The sequence below is a fragment of the Callithrix jacchus genome, chromosome 22 (genome assembly GCF_049354715.1).
Source record: "Callithrix jacchus isolate 240 chromosome 22, calJac240_pri, whole genome shotgun sequence".
Classification (NCBI taxonomy): Eukaryota; Metazoa; Chordata; class Mammalia; order Primates; family Cebidae; genus Callithrix; species Callithrix jacchus.
The window spans coordinates 47188703-47211282 of NC_133523.1; the positions used below are offsets into that span (position 1 = coordinate 47188703).

The window sequence follows — 22580 nt, forward strand, 5'->3', positions numbered from 1 at the left end:
TCAGAAATAAGCATTCATGCAGTTCTTGGAAATACATACTGGCCAGGCAGCGGCTCATGCCTATAATCCTAGCACTTTGGGAGGCCAAGACAGGAGGACTGCTTGAGACTTGGTGTTTGAGACCAGCCTGGGCAATATAGTGAGACCCCGTCTCTACAAAAATAGAAAATTAGCCGCAGCATGGTGGCTGACACCCGCAGTCCTAGGTACGCAGGCGGCTGAGGCGGCAAGACTGCTTGAGCCCAGGAGTTTGAGGTTGCAGTGAGCTGTGATTGCACCAGTGCAGTTCAGCCTGGGCCACAGAGTAAGACCCTGTCTCAGAAGGAAAAAGAAAAGAAATAAAAATAAAAAAATATTTCCTGAGGACTTCCAAGTACCAGGCTCTGCAATCTCAGAGCCACCTCTATTCCATCTCTGCCCTTGGAGGGGGGCTGGCCAGGGAGGCATTGAAGAAACGCAGCGGGCCCCTTCCCTAGCTGGGGATCTCTGTGTGCCGCCCTGTCATTTCCTCTGGTCATTCCTTTGCTCATTCATCCAACCATTCATTCAAGTCACTCCATGCACATTTTCCAAGACTGCCTGTGACCTGGCCCTGTGCCGGGTGGAGCTGAGGATGCCAAAGTGAATTCCTCCTGTGCCCGGCCCCTGCCCTGGTCTGCTGGGAGAACTAGACACTGACAATCACATTGCAGGGAAACACGTGCTCCATCAGGAAAGTCCAGAGCAGGGGGGTGGACAGAGAGGGCCAGCGTGCACCAGAGCCTAGTTCGGGCCAGGAACCAGGCCTGGCCTGGAGCAGCCAACTGTGGGAGAAGGAGTTGGTGAAAGGTGGGTCCTACCTGGACTGTCTGCGGAAGGGCTGAGGGGTAGGGGGTGAGGGGTTGAAGATCAGGCCCTGCTGCCATGCCACATGGCTGTCCTCTGTCCCTGCCCCTGGGGGAGCTGAAATTGCATGGAAGGTCCCCCAGGGGTACCCCGTCTAATAAACTCGATGAAGAGGAGTGCTGCTCTCATTCTGCACTGTGACAGCTGCCCCTCCCTGAGGCCTGCACTTTCTCCAACATGGGAATCAGTCCTTCCATGCTTCCAGACCCAAGGTTCTGGCCCCAGTCTCTTCCTCCCCTAGGCCCAGGAGTCTGGGTCTGCCAACCCCATGACCAGAAGCCCAGGCCCCCAGCCCCTCCACCCTCAGGCCCAGGAGTCCAGACCCCAGCGCCTTCTCCCTCAGACCCAGGAGTCCAGGCCCCCAGCCCCTCCACCTTCCGACCCAGGAGTCCAGGACAGGAGAGACCAAGTTCCTCTTGCCTCAGATCAAAGATTCTGGGCACTAAGGCCCCTTCCTCTACCACTCAGAATTTGGGGTACCGAGGCTGCTTCTTCCTCAGGGCCCAAGACTCCCTGTATCAGCCCCTCCTCCCTGAGTCCCCGGGTCCTGCCTCCCACCCCCACTCCATGGTAACCCCAGCAAGACTGCCCCACTGGTCTGCTGCTGCCCAGTAGATTGGAGAGCTGGGACTCTCGCCGCTGCTCTTGACCCTTTGGGAAATCAAAGTACCATCAGACTCGGTCCTTTCAGACCCGGCCCCGAGCCCCTCCTCCCAGGGCTGCCTCCCTCCTCCCGCCTCATCCCCTTAAAATACCCGGGATCCCTATGGCAACAGGCGCCCGGCGACAGGTGCGGGTGTTATTTACGGGTCAAGCCCGAAATAGCCCCAAGGGTGGAGGGTGGGGGTGGGGGTGGGGGCGGGTGGAGGCCAGGCCGGTGGCGGTGGCGGGCAGGGCCGGACGCTTCGGAGGCAGCGCGGAGCTGGGGTCGGCGCGGCGCCGAGGCAGGAGAGCGAGGGGGGCCCCGGCCCGGGAGTCGAGGGTGGGAGCCCCGGGGGGGCCCTGGCCTGGAGCTGAGCCTGGCGCGGACCCGGCCGGGAAGGCCCTGGGAGCCCGGGGGAGGGAGGCGGACGCATCCCGAAGGGGCGCAGCGTCTCTTTCGGGTCGCGGTTGGCCTCGGACCGCGCGGGGGCCTCTGTCCGGGTTTCTGAGCCGCAGCGCGGACCACAGCCCCTTGGTGTGAGTCCCAGCGGGGATCCACCCCCCACCCTGAGCCCTCGGGGAGGCCCCGCGGCCTCCGTCTCTGGACTCCACTCTGTCTTCCAGCCACCGGGCCCTTTCCCAGCCTCGGCAGAGACCGCGGGTCTTTTCTGAATGGCCGGGGAGACCCCCATTCCCTTTTCCTGAATTCCAGCGGGGCCGGGTCCTCCTCTGAGTGGCAGCTAGGGCTCCATTCTTACCTTCTGTGGATGCCGGGGTCCCACTGCTTCTCCGAGACCCGGAGAGAATTTTCACCTCCCCTTGGGAGCTTCCCGGGACCCCAGGTCTTCCTTTTCCGAATCCCAGAGTGTCCCCAAGTCCTCTCTTCTCAAACTGTAAGCCCAAGGGAACCCAAGCCACTCTCCTGCAAACACACCGAGGACCTCAGGTCCCCTTTCTGGGTCCCCCAAACTCTTAGCCTTAGTGGGGTGCTCAGATCTCTCGGGAAAACCAGTTTCCCTTTTGTGAATCCCCCAGCAGGGACCCCAAAGCAGCCCCTGAGAGCTTCAGGGAGCTTCAGCTGGCACCAGTTCTTCCTCTGGAGCTCTTGGGGGCACCCCTCCTGGGAACCCAGGCTCCATCTGTAAGCCTGGGGCGGGGGACTTGCTTTTCCTCTGGTCCCCATCTTCTTGGCCAAGTTCTTCAGGGCAGCCTAGACCCTCCTCTGAACCCGAGAGGCTTCCCCAGCCCCGGGGATCGTTTTTCTGTTCTGAACCCCAGAGGCAATCTCGACTTTCCCACTTGAGGTTCCAGAGAGGACTCGGCTCTTCCTTTTTCATACCAAGGGGAAACTGAGTCCCTCACCCCCTTCAAGACCCCAGGCCGCTCCCCGCTCCCGCCCCTGGAGGCCCCTCCTCGGCTCTGCCTCCTCCCGCTTCTCGACCCCACGGCCAGAAGATGATGATGTGGTCCAACTTCTTCCTGCAAGAGGAGAACCGGCGGCGGGGGGCCGCAGGCCGGCGGCGGGCGCAAGGGCAGCTCGGGGCGGGGCTGACACCCGAGCGCGAGGGGAAGGTGAAGCTGGCGCTGCTGCTGGCCTCCGTGGGCGCCACGCTGGCGGTGCTGTCCGTGGGCACCGAGTTCTGGGTGGAGCTCAACACCTACAAGGCCAACGGCAGCGCCGTGTGTGAGGCGGCCCACCTGGGGCTCTGGAAGGTGTGCACCAAGCGGCTGTGGCAGGCGGACGTGCCCACGGGCAGGGAGACCTGCGGCCCCGCGGAGCTGCCCGGAGGTAAGTGGCCGCCCCACTGAGCCCAGGTAGACAGGGAGGGAGAGGGGCCCGTGTCCCAGGAGAAAGTCCGCCCCAGGGACGAAAGCCTGAGCTCCAGGAGGAGAGAGCTTGCATCCCAGTAAGTGCCGGTGCCCACATTGACCTCTGCTCTCAGAAACTGCTGAGAGAGAGAGAGAGATCTGAGAGAGAGAGAGAGAGAGAGAGAGAGCTCCCAGACACGGCCTAGGCCCCTAACTGGCTAACCCCCAGAGAACCTGTGCCTTAGAGCTTGCTTTCCTGCTACAGACTGTACCCCAGGACCAGAATGTGCCTGCAGGGAGTCTATGCCCCAGGCCATCCCTTACCCCTAGACCAGGCTGGGACCTGAGACCCTCCTAAATGAGGCTGTACCCCTATTCTATGCCTCTAAAGAAAGCCTGTGCCCCAAGACCACTCTGTGTTGCCAAAGTAGTCTGTGTCCCAAGACCATCCTGTACCCCAACTATCCTGTACCCCCAAATCAGCCTGTCTCTGCCTACAGTCTCCATGCCCCCCCAGACCAGCCTGCATGCTTCCTCCAGCCTGTGCCCTCAGATCAGCCTGCACCTCCAGACGAGGCTGTGGTTCCAGACAAGTCTGTGACCCCCCAAAGACCCTGCACCCACACCGCCAATGTTCCTAGTCATCACTTGGTCCCCCCCCCGAGGCCAGTCTTTGGCTCTAGAGACAGCCTGTGTCCCTAGAAAAACCTTGCCTGTGTCCCCAGACACAGCTGGTGTCCTCAGAGAGCCAGTGCCCACCCCAGGCAGCCTGTGCCCTCTGGAAATGCCTGCACCCTGGAGACAGCCTGTGCCCACTCTGCATGTGCCCACACACAGCCTGTGCCCTTGGAGAGGCAGCCTGGGATCTTGGTGTCAGCTTCCTCTTCACAGCCTGGAGACAGCTTGCACTCCCATCCTGTGAGCCCCGGGGGAGACAGACGCCCACCCCAAAGCAGAACCTATGCCTGTTCCCCACCGACTGCTTCCACCAAACCAAGCTCTCACCAGACACCGCTCCAACGCCCAGGCCAGACCCTGTGCCTTCCCTGCAGTGTTCTTCACTTCTTGTCCTCTTGCCTCCACATGCCCAGACTGGATATTTCAGCATTTTCTCATTTTCTCTGAGACACACTTCCATGCTCCTCACTTTCCCAAATAGTGGCTGTTTTACCCCTGGGGATGCCGAAAGCTGTCCCGTACCTCCCTGATAGGACATGCCACAGCTTGTACTTATACCAGGGGGATATTCTATACCTCTTGGGACCTGGAGGAAATCTCGTTCTCCTCCACTGACTCCCCAGAGCCCATTTGGGCCATCGCATATTCGATCACCCATATGAGATCTCCAGCACTCTGTGCTCCCCAAAGAAGGCCCTATAATCCCAGTGCCCCTCAAAGAATATGGCCGATTTTCCTGGGCTCCATATGAGAGTTCCCTCATCCTTCAGTTCTCCAGATGTGACATCTTATATGGGTAGAGCGCAAAACAGGATGTCCCAAGCCCGCCACAGGACAGCAGGATGCTAGGCACCCCTGGCTGTCAGGATGATAGGCTACCCTTAATCATTTTATTTCTGCAGATGGGCTATCTCTGGCCCCTCGGGCTCTCAAACAGGCTGATGATCCCAAACTTTTGCAAAATGGGAGACCCAGTAATAAGAATGTTAGATGCTTACATGTTGCCTGGTCCTGATCTAAGTGTTTTATGTACCCTAACTCATTAACCATCATGTCTAGCCTGTGAGTTGTTGTAATCATTCCCTTTCCAGAGAAGACAAAAGTGAGGAGCAAGAAGTCTTGGTGGCTCGGTCTGCGCACCCAGGCTAGTTATGTGGAATTTGTTTTGTTGCTGTTGTTGTTTGAGACAGAGTTTCACTTAGCCCCCCAGGCTGGAGTACAATGGCGTGTTCTCAGCTCACTGTAACCTCCACCTCTCAGGTTCCAGAGGTTCTCCTACCTCAGCCTCCCGAGTAGCTCACAGGCGCACGCCACCACGCCCAGCTCATTTTTTGTAACTTTAGTAGAGACCACGTTGGTCAGGCTGGTCTCAAACCCCCCGACCTCAGGTGATCCGCCCGCCTCGGCCTCCCAAAGTACTGGGATGACAGGTGTGAGCCACGGTGCCTGGCAGTTTTATGGAATTCGAAGCTTGGTTGCCTCCATTCCTGACAAATGCATTATATTACATCTCATTAGTCCAGAAAGAGAACTCAAAGGTCTTGGGGCAATGGAGGGGATGTCCCATCCCATCTCACCACATCATGTGGGGTCCCTCGCATCCCTTGCTGTCCTCTCCATTGATCAGAAAGGACTTCAGTGTTCTAACAGGGTCGTCTCCATCATCTCACAAACCTGCCCCCTCAGAGGACATGTCACAATCTTCATTGTCTCGGAGAAATAACTCACACTCACCACTGCCCATCAAAAGACATCCCTATCTCCCTTGGCTGCAAGTGGGGAATTTGGGGGTGGCCCTTACCCTATACTTTTCCGGATGGGATATGTCATGTCATATCTTGGGGTGGTCAAGAGTTGGGATGTCCTAAACTATTAGTAGCCAAAAGGGGATGCCAGACAGCCTACATTGTCCCAGAAGGGCCATCACACCTCCGGGTGGATATAGACCATGCTTCCCACAATGACTGCTTCAATGAGAACCCACATCCTTCACGCGGTGACATGAAGCATCATTTACCCCTTTCTGTTTGTTTGTTTTTTGAGACGGAGTTTTGCTCTTGTTGCCGTGGCTGGAGTGCAGTGGCACACACGATCTCAGCTCATCATAATCTCCACCTCCTGGGTTCAAGTGATACTCCTATCTCAGTCTGTCAAGTAGCTAGGATTGCAGGCATGCGCCACGACATCCAGCTAATTTTTATATTTTTAGTAGAGATGAGGGTTTCACCATGTTGGCCAAACCTCCTGGTCTCGAACTCCTGACCTCAAGCAATCTGCCTGCCTTGGCCTCCTAATGTGTTGGGATTCCAGGCGTGAGCCACCGCGCCCAGCCCTGTGCTTTATTTTATATTATGTTTTCCTTATTCTTTCCGAGCTCATCTCTTAAATGTGTTTGATAAACACTCACGGATATGTATTTTGACTTGGAAAATATATAGTGTTAGTTTATGTGTGTTTTACATACATCAGATCATGCTATTGATTTTGTCTGATCTTAGGACTTTTTTTTTTTTTTGAGATGGGGTCTCACTCTGTCCCCCAGGCTGGAGTGCAGTGGCATAATCTTGGCTCACTGCAACCTCTGTCTCCCGGGCTAAAGCGATCCTCCTACCTCAGCCTCCTGAGTAGCAGGGATTACAGGTGTGTGCCACTACACCCAGCTGATTTTGATAGAGACATGGTTTTACCATGTTGGCCAGGATGGTCTCGATCTCTTGACCTCGTGATCCACCCGCCTCGGCCTCCCAAAGTGCTGGGATTACAGGCGTGAGCCACCGCGCCTGGCACTTGTTCTTCCCCTTATTAGATGGACAAGTAAATGACACAGACGCTCCCTGTGAAAATCTCTGGCTTGATTCTTACTCCATGTCACTTATAAACAGTGCTACTGTAAACGTCCGAATATATGCTCCTGTTTTGTTTTGTTTTCCCCCCTGGAGGTGTACCCTGCAATGAAACCGTTGAGCCACAGGGTGTGAACATTCTTCATTTCATAAAGTACCTCAGAGTGCCTTCCCGAAAGACGAGTCGTACCCGTTCACACACGGAATCTCCTCTTATCTATTGAAACGCGTGATATTACCCTTTTCATGCTGGCCGGTCTAACTGATAGAAAGCGGTGCCTCCCTGCTGATTCGAGCTGCGTCTCTCTGATCCCTGGTGAAGTGGGCATCTCCTCATGGACCTGTCAGTTACCCAGCCTTCCTCTTCTGTGAATTACTATTCATACCCTTTGCCCACTTGTCTCTCTTCTTGCTGAGCCGTGGGAGCTCTTCGTGCCTTCCGTGTAGGAACCCTTCCTGAGCCAGGAATGCTTTCTGAGTCTGTTACTCTTCTTCTACTTGTATCTTGGTAGCATGGCGGTGGTTTTCACACCTCTGGCCATCATTTTTGCCTCTGTGTAGCAGGGATGGTAAGGTCCAAGTTCTAGGCTCCTGTGGGCTGTGCGAAGTGTCCAGTCCTGAGCTTACACAAGGGACCTCGTATCCTCATGTCTCTGTTTTCTCTCTCCTGCTTCCACAGAAGCAAACTGCACCTATTTTAAATTCTTCACCACGGGAGAGAATGCACGAATCTTTCAGAGAACCACAAAGAAAGGTGAGAACTTTTCACCCCATGGTGGGCGACAGGTGGGGGGAAATGCTGAACATGCTAGAGGAGTTCTAGAGAGAATTATCCTCTCCTCTGCTTTACCCCAGGGCGGGCCTCATGTTGAGAATCTGTGGATATCCTTGGGGGTAGGGCTGGCGGGAGAGTTAACGATGGGGACATGGTGCCCCAGAGCCCTGTGCCTGGAACTCTTTTCGTTTGTTTTGAGATAGTGTCTTGCTCTGTTGCCCAGGCTGGAGTGCAGTGGCTTGATCTCAGCTCACTGCAACCTCCACCTGCTGGGTTCAAGCGATTCTCCTGCCTCAGCCTCCTGAGTAGCTGGGACTACGGGCATCTGCAACCACACCCAGCTAATTGTTGTATTTTTACTAGAGATGGGGTTTCACCATGTTGACCAGGCTGGTCTCAAACTCCTTCCTGACCTCAGGTGATCTGCCTGCCTCGGCCTCCCAAACTGCTGGGATTATAGGCATGCCACTGCACCCAGCCATGCCTAGAACTCTTAACCCATCTCTGCCTATGCCATGTTCTGGGTAACCATGGGCAAGTCGCAGCCCCTCTCTGTGGATGGCACCTGGACATCTCACACATGCGCACATATCACATGCTAACCACAGCGCTGGACACTCCGTCTGTAAGACCTCTGGTCCTCGCAGTAGCCCTGCAGGCGGCGGGGGGACTTTATCTTCCATCTTCCAGAAGCCCAGGAATGATTACAGTTATTTTCCTCGGGAAGTGGCAGAGGTGGAAGCAGGATTGAGACCCAAATAATTCTGACTCTCAAGGAGCACGCTACTAAAGAATCTTCTGAGGCCAGGTGCAGTGCTCACACCTGTAATCCCAGTGCTTTGGAGGCGGGCAGATCACTAAGGCCAGGAATTTGAGACCAGCGTGGCCAACATGGCGAAACCGCGTCTCTACTAAAAATACAAAAATTAGCCGGGCGTGGTGGTGCACACCTATAACCTCAATACTTGGGAGGCTGAGGCAGGAGAATCAGTTGAGCCTGGGGAGGCAGAGGTTGCACTGAGCTGAGATTGCGCCACTGCACCCCAGACTGGGCCACAGAGCAAGACTCCATCTCACAAAGAAAAAAAAAAAAGAATCTTCTGAGAAGATCTTCCGAGAAGATTCTGAGAAGACCCTGTTTCCGTGCTGACCCATTCGATAGCCATGGCCCCACGTGGCTCCGGCACACCTGGAATGTTGCACGTGTGACACGGAACTGAGTTTCTAATTGTGTTTAAATTTATTTCACGTGGAGGCCACAGGTGGCAAGTGGTGGATATACTGGAAACTGCTGCTCTAAACACTTTGCACTCTTTAAAAAATTCATCTTGTATTTGTATTTTTTATTTATTTATGTATTTATTTTATTTTTGAGATGGAGTCTCACTCTTTTGCCCAGGCTGGAGTGTAGTGGCACTATCTCAGCTCATGGCAACCTCCGTCTCCCAGGTTCAAGCAATTCTCCTGCCTCAGCCTCCCGAGTAGCTGGGATTACAGGTGTGCGCCATCACGACTGGCTAATTTTTGTATTTTCAATAGAGATGGGGTTTCGCCATATTAGCCAGGTTGGTCTCGAACTCCTGAGCTCAAGTGATCCTCCCACCTCGGCCTCCCAAAGTGCTGGGATTGTAGGTGTCGGGTCCACAGGAAGGAATTTAAACTGAGAAGGGTTCAGCCTAAATTCCTACTAGAATCTGGAAAATCCTACAAGAGTCTTCCATGTAGGAAGTGGTTGGGGAGAATTCCAACCTGGATAATTCCATTCCACTGTAGCACACTGACTTTGTCTCCCACATGCCCTACTGCCTCAGTTTCCTCACCTGTAAACCAGTGGTAACCAGATCCTAAATAAATATTGGCAATTTTCAACTCTTTCTCATCCTGGCCCTCTCCTCCCTTTGCTCGGCAACTTTGGAGGAATAACTGACCCTTTCTGAGCCTCAATTCCTTCAGCCGTGTTAGTAAAACGTTGGATTGGATGATCTTCTACTTGAAAATTCTTCTCTCATCCTGAATCTTACATCTTCCTGGTTCTGGGTTCCTATCGGTGAATCCTCCTCATTCCCTACATCCCATGTTCTCTCTGCTTTCCTCTCCCCTCCTGGCAGAGGTGAATCTGGCAGCTGCGGTGATAGCAGTGCTGGGCCTGGCAGTCATGGCCTTGGGGTGCCTCTGTATCATCATGGTGCTCAGTAAAGGTGCAGAGTTCCTGCTCCGAGTTGGAGCTGTCTGCTTTGGCCTCTCAGGTGAGGGTTCAGAGCCTGGAGGCTGAGGACATTGCATGCTGGGAGGATCTCCAGGCACTGTTGCATGCTGGGAGATGGGCTCTCCGTGCACTGTTGCATACAGGGAGATGGGGGCTCTCTGCACGGTTGCATGCTGGGAGTAGGGTCTCCACACACTGTTGCATGCTGGGAGGTGGGAACTCCAAGCCCTGCAGCATGCTTGGAGTTGAGGGGAAGCTCAAGGTCTATAGTAGTTTCAAAGATGGGAGAACCCCAACAACAGGGGTAAGAATTGGAGGGTGTCCAAACACCGTTTTAGATTTGGACCTGGGATCTCCAAGAATTGCTGCCTGCTGGGAGATGGGATTTCTAGACACTGTCGCATGCTGGGAGTTGAGAAAGCTCAAGGACCGCAGACATCTAAAACATTGGAGAGTTCTAAGCCCTGTTGTTGGCTGGGAATCGGAAGCTGTCCAAATACTTTTTTAGGTTTGGACCTGGAGTCTCAAACACTGTTGCATGCGGAGATGTTTTGAACATTACAGCATGCTGGGAGGTCAGGGAAGCCCAGGGGCGATAGTACACTCAAAGGCGGAAGAGTTCCAAGCCCTATTGTCGGCTCAGAGTTTCATGGCCTCTAAATGCACATTTAGTTTTGGGACTTGAGGTCTGCAAGGACTGTTGCATTCTCCGGAGCTGAAAGTCTAAATAAAATGCTGCATCTTATGACATGTAGACCTCGGGAATGAACAACACTTCAGCGTATTGTACTTCCAGTTCAAATCCTTGCAACAGCTCTACTAGGTGGGGCTTACTGTCCCCCGTTTCATTTATCTATTTATTTTCGAGACAGAGTCTTCCTCTGGTATCCAGGCTGGAGCGCAATGGTGTGATCTCGGTTCGCTGCAACCTCCACCTGCTGGGTTCAAGTGATTCTTCTGCCTCAGCCTCCTGAGTAGCTGAGATTACAGGCATGCACCACCACTCCCAGCTAGTGTTTTGTATTTTTTGGTAGAGACGGGATTTCACCATGTTGGCCAGGCTGGTCTCAACCTCCTGACCTCAAGTTATCTGCCTGCCTCTGCCTCCCATAATGCTGGGATTACTGTCATGAGCCACCACACCCAGCCTCCCCCATTTTATTGAGGAGAAAATTGAGGCTCAGAGAAGTCAGATGAATTACTCATGGCCACACAATCGATGGCAGAGGTGTTTTTTTGTTTTTTTTGTTGTTGTTTTTATTTTATTTTTTTTTTTTTTGAGACGGAGGTTTGCTCTTGTTACCCAGGCTGGAGTGCAATGGTGGGATCTCAGCTCACTGCAACCTCCGCCTCCTGGGTTCAGGCAATTCTCCTGCCTCAGCCTCCTGAGTAGCTGGGATTACAGGCACACGCCACCATGCCCAGCTAATTTTTTGTATTTTTAGTAGAGACGGGGTTTCACCATGTTGACCGGATGGTCTCGATCTCTTGACCTCTTGATCCACCTGCCTCGGCCTCCTAAAGTGCTGGGATTATAGGCATGAGCCACCGCGCCCAGCCAGAGGTGGGTTTTTAAACTCGGTTTCTTTTCTTTCTTTTTTTTCTCTTGAGATGGAGCCTCACTCTGTCACCTAGGCTGCAGTGCAGTGGCATGATCTCAGCTCACTGCAACCTCTGCCTCCCAGGTTCAAGCAACTCTTCCACCTCAGCTTCCAGAGTGGATTGCAGGTGTGTGCAACCACACCCAGCTCAGTTTTGTACTTTTACTATTGACGGAGTTTCACCATTTGGCCAGGCTGGTCTTGAACTCCCGACATCAGTTAATCCGTCTGCCTCCGCCTCGGCTTTCCACTCGGCCTTAAACTTGGTTTTCTTATACCAGAGTGTGTCTTCTCACTGTACCTTCATCTTGCGTTTCGGGAACTGTATTTCTGTGGGATCTCTGTAGGTGTGGAGCATGGTCTGATGGAATGAAGGCCTACCTGGCAGTCAGGCGGTCTAGGTTCCAGCCTAATCTGTGACTTTGGGAAGCTTCCTTTTATTTTCCGGGTCTTGGTTTTATTATTGGATCAAATGTTTTCTTTCTTTTCTTTTTTTTTGAGACAGATTTTTGCTTTGAAACATGTAATTCATACAGAGATGTGAAGAATAAGGATGTCGAAGGCAGGCTCAGGGAGGGGGACGCAGAACAAGTTTTGCTCTTGTTGGCCAGGCTGGAGTGCAATGGTGTGATCTTAGCTCACTGCAACCTCTGCCTCCCAGGTTCAAGTGATTCTCCTGCCTCAGCCTCCCAAGTAGCTGGGATTACAGGCCCGTGCCTCCACGCACTGCTAATTTTTGTGTCTTTAGTAGAGACAGGTGTTCACCATTTTGGCCAGGCTAATCTCAGACTCCTGACCTCAGGTGATCTGCCCGCCTTGGCCTCCCAAAGTGCTGGGATTACAGGTGTGAGCCACCACACCCGGCCCCTTTCTCTTTTCTTTCTTTTCCACCTTCTTTCCCTTCCTCTCTCCCTCCAGTCATCTGTTTCTCCGTTTTTTTATTTTTTAATTTATTCGTTCATTTAACAAGTATTTCTTTAACATCCACTGGGTCCTAGATGCTGTGCCTGGAGCCGCTGAGGACGGAATGATGAATAAGATAAAGGTGATGCTTGTTCTCATGGTGTTTTTAGCTCGGTAGGAATTTGGTGTTGGCGTTATTACCAAACTCATGCCCGCATTACTCCTTGGGGTGCACAGGAAGATGTGGATAAAAGTGTTTCATGGGCCAGGCACGGTGGCTCACGCCTATAATTGCAGCACTCTGGGAGGCGGAGGCAGACGAATCACCTGAGGTCAGGAGTTTGAGACCAGCCTGGCCAACACAGTGAAAACCCATCTCTACTAAAACTACAAAAATTAGTCAGACATGGTGGTGGGCGCCTGTAGGCCCAGCTACTCAGGAGACTGAGACAAGAGAATCACTTTAACCCGGGAGGCGGAGGTTGCAGTGAGCCGAGATCTCGGCATTCCAGCCTGGGTGACAGAGCAAGACTTCATCTAAAAAATAAAGTGTTTTATGAAAGTCTTGGGCACAGGCCGGGCGCGGTGGCTCACGCCTATAATCCCAGCACTTTGGGAGGCCGAGGCGGGTGGATCACGAGGTCAAGAGATCAAGACCATCCTGGTCAACAAGGTGAAACCCCGTCTCTACTAAAAATACAAAAATTAGCTGGGCATGGTGGCGCACACCTGTAATTCCAGCTACTTGGGAGGCTGAGGCAGGAGAATTGCTTGAACCCAGTAGGCGGAGGTTGCAGGATCGTACCATTGTACTCCAGTCTGGGTAACAACAGCGAGACTCCGTCTCAAAAAAAAAAAAAAAAAAGGTCTTGGGCACAAAAATTTTCTGCAAATTGTACAACCACGTGAAAGTGAAGGAGGAGTTGATGCTGTCAGTACTGTGCTTATATTGAGTATCAGGGATCGGGCTGGGTTGGGCTTCTGAGGTCTCCCTAGATAAAGGGACATGGACAGGTTGTATTGTTTCTCTCTTTATACAATATCTGTCAGCTGTTGTTTTATGTTTTAGAGGTATGAGAGAAGTTTGCTGCCATTGTGGATTTATAGTGCAGCGGGAGACAGAAATGAGATAAAGAGACGATACTCACATAAATCAGTATGTATTCATTACTACCAGCTGTGACGAATGCGATAGATAAAAAGCAGCGTCGGAGAAAAATGTGTCACACAGAGACCCACTGTAGATTTAGGTGGCAGGGGTTAGTGAAGGCTTCCCTTCAGAACATGTACTTCACACAGAGACGTGAAGAAGAGGATGTCTAAGGCGGGCTCGGGGAGGGGGAAGTGGAATATTGTTCCAAGCGGCATAAAGGTCTCCAAGCTTGAACGAATCTGGTGCATTGAAAGCCCTGCTTCACGTTGTGAGGGTGTGGGAGGAGCAGCTTGAGAGGAGGCTGGAGAAGCCACAGGAGCCAGACCCATGTGCCTTTTCATTTATTTTATTTATTTTTTTTTTATTTTTGAGATGAAGTCTTGCTCTGTCGCCCAGGCTGGAGTGCAGTGGTGCAATCTTGGCTCAGTACAGCCTCTACCTCCCTGGTTCCAGCGATTCTTATGCCTCACCCTGACAAGTAGCTGGGATTACAGGTGTCCGCTACCACGCCTGGCTAATTCTTGTATTTTTAGTAGAGACGGGGTTTCCCCATGTTGGCCAGGCTGGTCTTGAACTCCTGACCTCAAGTTATCCACCCACCTCGGCCCCCCCTAAAGTGCTGGGATTAGAGGTGTGAGCCACTGCGCCCGGCCTATTTTATTTTAAATTATTATTTATTGAGACAGGAGTCTTGCTCTGTCACCCAGGCTGGAGTGCAGTGGTGCAACCTCGGCTCACTGCAACCTCTGCCCTCCCGGATCAAGTGATTCTTTTGCCTCAGCCTCCTGAGTAGCTGGAGCTGGAACTACCGGCACCCACCACCATGCTGGCTAGTTTTCGTATTTTTAGTAGAGACGGTTTTGTTATGTTGCCCAGGCTGGTCTCGGACTCCTGACCTCAGGAGATCCATCCGCCTCAGCCTCCCAAAGTGCTGGGATTACAGGCATGAGCCACCACACCTGGCTTCTGTTTATTTTTGTTTGACCCATGAGCTAAATAGTTGGTGGGAAAAAAAAAATCAAAGGAAAACTATTTCAGGACATGTGGAAAGTACATGGAATTTAAAATTCAGTGTCCAAAATAACGTTCTGTTGGACCGCAGTCACTCCATTCACAATGGTTTTTTGTTTTGTTTTGTTTTTTTGAGACGGAGTTTCACTCTTGTTACCCAGGCTGGAGTGCAATGGCACGATCTCGGCTCACCGCAACCTCCGCCTCCTGGGTTCAGGCAATTCTCCTGCCTCAGCCTCCCAAGTAGCTGGGACTACAGGCACGCGCCACCATGCCCAGCTAATTTTTTGTTTTGTATTTTTAGTAGAGATGGGGTTTCACCTTGTTAACCAGGATGGTCTCGATCTCTGACCTTGTGATCGACCCGCCTCGGCCTCCCAAAGTGCTGGGATTACAGGCTTGAGCCACCGCGCATGGCCAGCATTCACAATGTATTACCTACAGCTGCTTTTGCACTGCAGAGTCCAGCGTGGTGACAGAGACAGCACTGTCCATAAAGCCTTAGATAGATTCCTACTACCTGGCCCACAGGCTCGCTGACCCATGGCTTAGACCAAAAAGCCAGACGTTACCCTTGGTTCTTCTGTTGTTTTCACATATATCTCACATCCATTCCACCAGCAAATTCTTTTTTTTTTTTTTTTTTTTTGAGATGGGGTTTCACTGTTGTTGCCCAGCTGGAGTGCAGTGGTGCAATCTCAGCTCACTGCAACCTCTGCCTCCTGGGTTCAGGTGATTTTCCTGCCACAGCCTCCTGAGTTGCTGGGATTACAGGCATGCACCACCATGCCCGGCTAATTTTGTATTTTTAGTAAAGATAGGATTTCTCCATGTTGGTCAGGCTGGTCTCAAACGCCTGATCTCAGGTGATCCACCCACCTCAGCCTCCCAAAGTGCTGGGATTACAGGCGTGAGCCACCGCGCCTGGCCATCCACCAGCAAATTCTACTGGTACTACCTCCAAAACATAATTGGAATGCAAACCCTTTCCTCTGTTTCACCATGACGCTGATCCAAGCCACCGCTGTACTTCCCCGAGATAATTTCTGTGGTCTTCTAACTCTTCTCTATGCTCCTTTCAACTCCTCAAGCCCATTCTCCACAGAGCAGCTAGGGTGATACTTCTGCCTTTCAAATTTTAAATGTTTCTAGGAAGGGTCTGGCTCCGTCGCCCAGGCTGAAGTGTAGTGGCACAATCACAGTTCACCGCAGCCTCAACTTCCTGGGCTCAAGCAGTCCTCCCACCTCAGCCTCCCGTGTAGCTGGGACCTCAGGCACACGCCACCACACTGAGGTGCTTTTTAAAATTATTTGTAGAGATGAGGTCTCACTATGTTGCCCAGGCTGATCTTCAGTCTTCTCGCTTCAGCCTCCCAAAGTGTGGGGATTACAGGTGTGAGCCACCGTGCCCGGCCAGGTGATACTTTACTGTCATAAATCAGAGCATCGATCCCCCCCAGAAGAAAAGCCCACGTGAATTCCTACTGTGGAATAACATGGTTGCGAGGCCTCCCATGGCCTGACTCCTGGCTCCCCGTGAGTCCGTCTCCTGCCGTCTGCTCTCCCCGCTCCGGCACGGCAGCCTCTTTGCTGTTCCGCAGACCCTCTGAGCTCATTCCTCCCTCAGCGTGTTTTGCACTGCTGTCTCCTCGGCCTGGAATGTTCTTCCACTGGCACTGCAAGTGTCTCATGTCCTCATATTACCTCGTATTATTTAAGTCCCTGGTCAAATATCCCCACCTCAGAGAGACCATCACTGACCATCATGTCTAAAGGGGACTCATTTGGTATCCAAGAAAATGTTAAAAAAATAATAGAGAGAGAGAGTGTGTGTGTGTGAGAGTGTGTGTGTGTGAGTACCTGTGTGAGTGTGAGTGAGTGTGTGAGAGTACCTGTGTGAGTGTGAGTGAGTGTGTGCATGTGAGTGTGTGTACATGTGAGTGTGTGTGCATGTGCATGTGTGAGTGTGTGTGAGAGTACATGTGTGTGCGTGTGCATGTGTGTGTGAGAGTACATGTGAGTGTGTGTGCGTGTGCATGTGAGTGTGTGAGTACCTGTGTGAGTGTGAGTGCGTGTGCATGTGAGTGTGTGAGAGTACCTGTGTGAGTGAGTGCGTGTGCATGTGAGTGTGTGTGAGTACCTGTGTGAGTGTGAGTGCGTGTGCATGTGTGTGTGCGTGTGCATGTGAGTGTGTGTGAGTACCTGTGTGAGTGCAAGTGTGTGCATGAGTGTGTGTGAGTACATGTGTGTGCGTGCGAGTGTGTGCATGTGAGTGTGACTACATGTGTGTGCGTGCGAGTGTGTGCATGTGAGTGTGTGTGAGAGTACGTGTGTGCGCGCGAGTGTGTGCATGTGAGTGTGTGTGCGTGTGCGTGTGAGTGTGAGAGTGTGTGAGTGTGTGAGTACCTGTGTGAGTGTGAGTGTGCGTGTGAGTGTGTGAGTGTGTGAGTGTGTATGAGTGTGTGAGAGAGAGCACAACTGGGCATGGTGGCTCACACCTGTAATCCCAGCATTTTGGGAGGCTGATGCAGGTGGATCGCCTGAGGTCAGAAGTTCTAGACCAGCCTGGCCAACATAGTGAAACCCCATTTCTACCAAAAATACAAAAACTAGCTAGTCTCATAACCTGACCTCAAAAAAATAAATAAAATTTATTAAAAATGAAATAAACTGCCAGGCACGGTGGCTCACACCTGCAATCTCAGCACTTTGGGAGGCCGATCACGAGTTCAGGAGATCGAGACTATTCTGGCCAACTTAGAGAAACCCCATCTCTACTAAAATATGAAAAATTAGCTGGGCATGGTGGCAGGTGCCTACAATCCCAGCTTCTTGGGAGGCTGAGGCGGGAGGATCGTTTGAACCTGGGAGGCGGAGGTTGAAGTGAGCTGAGATCGTGCCACTGCACTCCAGCCTGGGCGACAGAGCAAGACTCTGTCTCAAAAAAGTAATAATAAAATAAAAAAGAAAGAAGGCATTACCCGCTGGGACCTTACCCTGCCCGTACTCATTTGCCACCGTAAGAGAGTTTAAGCCTGGGTGGCTGAAACAGCAGAAACTGATTTTCTTGCCATTCTGGAGGCTGCAAGTCTGAGACCAAGGCGTCACCAGGGTCCGTGTTTTCCACATTTCCTTCTCTCTTTTTTTTTTTTTTTTTTTTTTGTTGTTGTTGAGACGGAGTCTGGCTCTGTCACCCAGGCTGGAGTGCAGTGGTGTGATCCTGGCTCACTGCAGCCTCCACCTCCTGGGTTCAAGAGATTCTTCTGCCTCAGCCTCCTGAGTAGCTGGGATTATAGATGCCCACCACCACACCCGGCTAATTTTTTTTTATTTTTAGTTGAGACGGGGTTTCAGGCCGTAGTGCAATGGCGCGGTCATAGCTTACTGCAACCTTGACCTCCCAGGCTCAGCCTCCTGAGTAGCTGATCCTACAGCTACCAGCCACCACAGCTAGTTATTTCATTTTATTATTTTTTATTTTTTGAGACAGAGTTTCACTCTCATTACCCAGACTGGAGTGCAATGGCGCGATCTCGGCTCACCACAACCTCCGCCTCCTGGGTTCAGGCAATTCTCCTGCCTCAGCCTCCTGAGTAGCTGAGATTACAGGCACGCGCCACGATGCCCAGCTAATCTTTTATATTTTTAGTAGAGACGGGGTTTCACCATGTTGACCAGGATGGTCTCTATCTCTTGACCTCGTGATCCACCCGCCTCGGCCTCCCAAAGTGCTGGGATTACAGGCGTGAGCCACCGTGCCCGGCCATCATGAATGGGTTCTTTACATGCTTCGGCTCCCAGCTCAAATGGCTTTTCTCGACACCATCCAAAGTCCCTGCTCCACCCCTGGGTGCCACTTTCTCTGTTTCTATTTCCTTCCTCTCCTGCCTCACCCTCTGAGGTGATCTTGTCTCCTCATTTGTTTATTTTGGACATTGCAACCTGGCAGCCTGCAGGCCCTCCGCGGCCGGGGAAGGTGGTTTGTCTGCCGGGCAATACAGAAAGATTTCTCTGAGTTGACATTTAAAGGTTGGGAGAAATCCCATAAAAATAGTAATCATGTAAGCAATTATGGGTCGGGCGCGGTGGCTCACGCCTGTAATCTCAGTACTACAGGTGGCCGAGGTGGGTGGATCACTAGAGGTCAGGAGCTCAAGAGCAGCCGGCCAACATGGTAAAACCCCGTCTCTACCAAAAAAAAAATTAGCCAAGCATGGTGGTGCACATCTGTAATCTCAGCTACTCAGGAGACTGAGGCAGGGGAATCAGGAGGTGGAGGTTGCAATGAGCTGAGATTGCACCATTGCACTCCAACCTGGGCGACAGAGCAAGACTCTGTCTTGAAAAATTTTTAAAAATCCGGGCGCGGTGGCTCACGCCTGTCATCCCAGCACTTTGGGAGGCCGAGGCGGGTTAATCACGAGGTCAAGAGATCAAGATCATCCTAGTCAACATGGTGAAACCCCGTCTCTACTAAAAATACAAAAATTAGCTGGGCATGGTGGTGCGCGCCTGTAGTCCCAGCTACTCGGGAGGCTGAGGCAGGAGAATTGCTTGAACCCAGGAGGCGGAGGTTGCGGTGAGCCGAGATCACGCTATTGCACTCCAGTCTGGGTAACAAGAGCGAAACTCCGTCTCAAAAAAACAAAAAACAAACAAACAAACAAAAAATTTAAATCTAATGAACCATATTCACCCCCCAGTGCTGCAAGCACCAGAACGCGTTTCTCCCACCCAGCTGTGACTCGGTATCCGCCTTGGCATCATTTCCAGCACATGGTTCTGTGGCATCGATTCCCTTCACGTTGCCATCACCCCCATCCACCTTCAGAACCATCTTCATCCTCCCCACCGAAACCCTGGACACATTTAACACCAACTCCCCTTTCTCCTCTTCCCTCCGGCTCTCGGCACCCACCGCTCTACATTCTGTCTCTATGACTTTGTGTCTTGTTTTTTGTTTTTTTTTTTTCTTTATCTCCAGCTTCCCAAATGCTGCCTGCTATATAGTAGGTGTTTAGTAAGTATTTGTTGAGTGCACGCGTGGGAAGGCGCCAGGGAGGGCGGGAGGGCTGGGAGAGGAAGGCTCAGATGCAGCTGGGGTCCCGGGCCTGATCCGAGCGTCATCCTCTCTCCCGCAGGCCTGCTGCTGTTGGTGAGCCTGGAGGTGTTCCGGCATTCTGTGAGGGTCCTGCTGCAGAGAGTCAGCCCTGAGCCTCCCCCAGCCCCACGCCTCACCTACGAGTACTCCTGGTCCCTGGGCTGTGGCGTGGGGGCCGGCCTCATCCTGCTGCTGGGGGCTGGCTGCTTTCTGCTGCTCACACTGCCTTCCTGGCCCTGGGCGTCCCTCTGTCCCAAGCGGGGCCACGGGGCCACCTAGAGCCACACGTGAGACTTCTCTAAGCAACCACCAAGCTCTTTCATCTTCTCCATCGTGCCCTCAAGATCTTTCCACCCCATCTCCTGGAGAAACTGTGTTCTCCCCGTTCGGGGCTATGTTCCTTGACACACCCGCCTCCTGTCCCCTCATCCTCTCTCCCTCTGTAAATACGTTTTTCTCAGTGGCTGTATGTGGGTTGCTTGGGGGTGGGATGGGAAGAGGCTCTTTGCAAACGAGGGTCCCCAGGGAAGACTGGCAGGGACCTGATGGGGTAACGGGTGTGGGGTTGGGGGGTGAGGTCGGGGGGTCTTGGGTGGGAGTTGGAGGCCCTTTCATTTCCCAGGTCTGGATTGATTCGCTTGCCGGGAGAGACTTTTTACAACTCACCTGCAGCTCAGGGTGAGGTCACGGGAGACAGGGAAAGATGCCAGGGTCTGACCTGGCTGTGTCTGATTTGGGATTAAAGGTTTGGAAATTTAACAACTTTGGTTTGGAGTCTATTTGTGACGTGATCACACATTCCAGGGTAAAGAAAAGGAACTCCACCTACCCTCCAGAAACATACCAGCTATGAGCCCAGAAGTCGTGTGAAAATGAACCATATACAGTGGCCGAAAATGTGGAAAATACTATATATATATATATATATAATTTTTTTTTTGAGACAGAGTTTTGCTCTGTCGCCCTGGCTACAGTGCAGCAAAACAATCTCGGCTCACCGCAACCTCCGCCTCCTGGGTTCAAGCAATTCTCCTGCCTCAGCCTCCCAAGTAGCTGGGATTATAGGTGCCTGCCCCCCCACACAGCTAATTTTTGTGTGTTTTCTTGTTTAAAAGAGGTGGGTTTCACCATGTTAACCAGTCTGCTCTCGAATTCCTGACCTCAAGTGATCCGCCTACCTCGGCCTCCCAAAGTGCTGGGATTACAGGCGTGAGCCACCGCGCCCTGCCCAGATTTCCCCTTTACAATTGACTCCTAACATACTGGATTAAGATTGACCCCAGTGACCTCATTTTAACGTGGTTACCTCTGTAAAGGCCCTATCTCCAAATGAGGCCACATTCTGAGGTACTTCAGGGTTAGGATCCACCATATATCTTTTTTTTTGTGGGAGGGAACGTTCAACCTTTAACAATGTGTAGATTCTAAATTGTGTTTTCTGGCCGGGTGTGGTGGCTGACACCTGTATCCCAGCATTTTGGGGGGTCCGAGGCGGGCAGATCACCTGAGGTCAGGAGTTTGAGACCAGCCTGGCCAACATGGTGAAACCCCATCTCTACTAAAAATAAAAAAATTAGTTGGGCGTGGTGGTGGGCGCCTGTAATCCCAGCTACTCGGAAGGCTGAGGCAGGAAAATTGCCCGAGCCCAGGAGGCGGAGGGTGCAGTGAGCCGAGATCGTGCCACTGCACTCCAGCCTGGGAGACAGAGCAAGACTCCATCTCAGAAAAAAGGGCTGGGGCAGTGGGATTGGTTCAGGAACCTTCTGAAGAAGGAGATGGTGACCTTCAGTCTTGGAGATGAATAACAGAGAGAGTGGAGAAAGGTAAGGGCATTCCAGGTGGACGGGAGGGCTTGGAGGAAACCAAGATGGAAAACGAGAAAATGGGAGTGCTGATGTTCGGGGTGAGACGCAGGCATAGTGACAGGGGTTGCGGTGAGCTGTCTTATGAAGGAGGTGGGGAGACTTAAATGCTCAAAGAGTAGCTCGGCCTTGACGTGAGGGAACTGAGGGGCCATGGGAGGTTGTTGAGCAGACATGCTGGCATCAGGTCGAGGGGTTGACACAGTTTCTTATTCTTGAAGTCACAAAATTGCAGACACAGAAGACAGACCAGTGGTCACCAGTGGTTAAGAATAGGATGAGTTGCCGGGCGCGGTGGCTCACGCCTATAATCCCACCTCGGAGGCCGAGGTTGGTGGATCACGAGGTCAAGAGATCGAGACCATCCTGGTCAACATGGTGAAACCCCGTCTCTACTAAAAATACAAAAATTAGCTGGGCATGGTGGTGCGTGCCTGTAGTCCCGGCTACTCGGGAGGCTGAGGCAGGAGAATTGTTTGAACCCAGAAGGTGGAGGTTGCGGTGAGCCGAGATCACGCCATTGCACTCCAGCCTGGGTAGCAACAGCGGAACTCCGTCTCAAAAAAAAAAAAAAAAAAGAATAGGATGAGTCTTGACCCTATGTGGTAGCTCACATCTATAACCCCAGCATCTTGGGAGGCCGAGGCGGGCTGATTACCTGAGGGCAGGAGTTCGAGACCAGCCTGGCCAACATGGTGAAACCCTGTCTCAACTGCAAAAAAAAAAAAATTCGCTGGGCGCGGTGGCTCATGCCTGTAATCCCAGCACCTTGGGAAATGCCCGTTCTTGTTTAGGTTTGTGGGCACAGGCCCTAGGGTGGAACCTTGCCAGAGACACTGCCCTTCTCTACCCAGCAGTCTCCTGCTCCCCTCCCATGTCAAATGCTTTTTCTGTATCTATTGAGATGATCAGTAATTCTTTTTTTCAAAACAGAGTTTCATTCTGTCACCGAGGCTGGAGTGCAGCTGTGCGATATTGGCTCGCTGTAACCTCTGCCTCCTGGGTTCAAACAATTCTCGTACCTCAGCCACTCCAGTAGCTGGAATTATAGGTGTGTGCCACCAAGCCCAGCTAATGTTTGTATTTTTAGTAGAGATGGGATTTCACCATG

General features: G+C 52.3%; 1 protein-coding gene across 2 annotated transcripts; it reads left to right on the plus strand.

Annotated features, from left to right (window-relative positions):
* Positions 1-1756: 1756 nt before the first annotated feature.
* CACNG6 (calcium voltage-gated channel auxiliary subunit gamma 6) lies at positions 1757-20369 on the plus strand. 2 transcript variants are annotated; one of them, XM_002762464.6, is made up of 4 exons: positions 1757-3316; positions 7537-7611; positions 9741-9878; positions 19648-20369. In XM_002762464.6, the coding sequence occupies exons 1-4, from the start codon at positions 2983-2985 to the stop codon at positions 19884-19886; spliced, it is 786 nt and encodes a 261-aa protein (XP_002762510.3). In that variant the 5' UTR covers positions 1757-2982; the 3' UTR covers positions 19887-20369. The 2 variants fall into 2 exon arrangements, with proteins under 2 accessions (XP_002762510.3, XP_008986845.3); XM_008988597.5 differs by lacking the exon at positions 9741-9878.
* The last annotated feature ends 2211 nt before the right edge of the window (positions 20370-22580 follow it).

What these genes read in the sequence shown, in the direction of transcription:
- CACNG6 (XM_002762464.6), top strand. Translation starts at nt 2,983, where the DNA reads ATGATGATGTGGTCCAACTTCTTCCTGCAAGAGGAGAACCGGCGGCGG. An exon ending in CCCCGCGGAGCTGCCCGGAG is followed by an intron (nt 3,317 to 7,536) that starts GTAAGTGGCCGC and finishes CTGCTTCCACAG; the next exon opens with AAGCAAACTGCACCTATTTT. An exon ending in TCAGAGAACCACAAAGAAAG is followed by an intron (nt 7,612 to 9,740) that starts GTGAGAACTTTT and finishes CCCTCCTGGCAG; the next exon opens with AGGTGAATCTGGCAGCTGCG.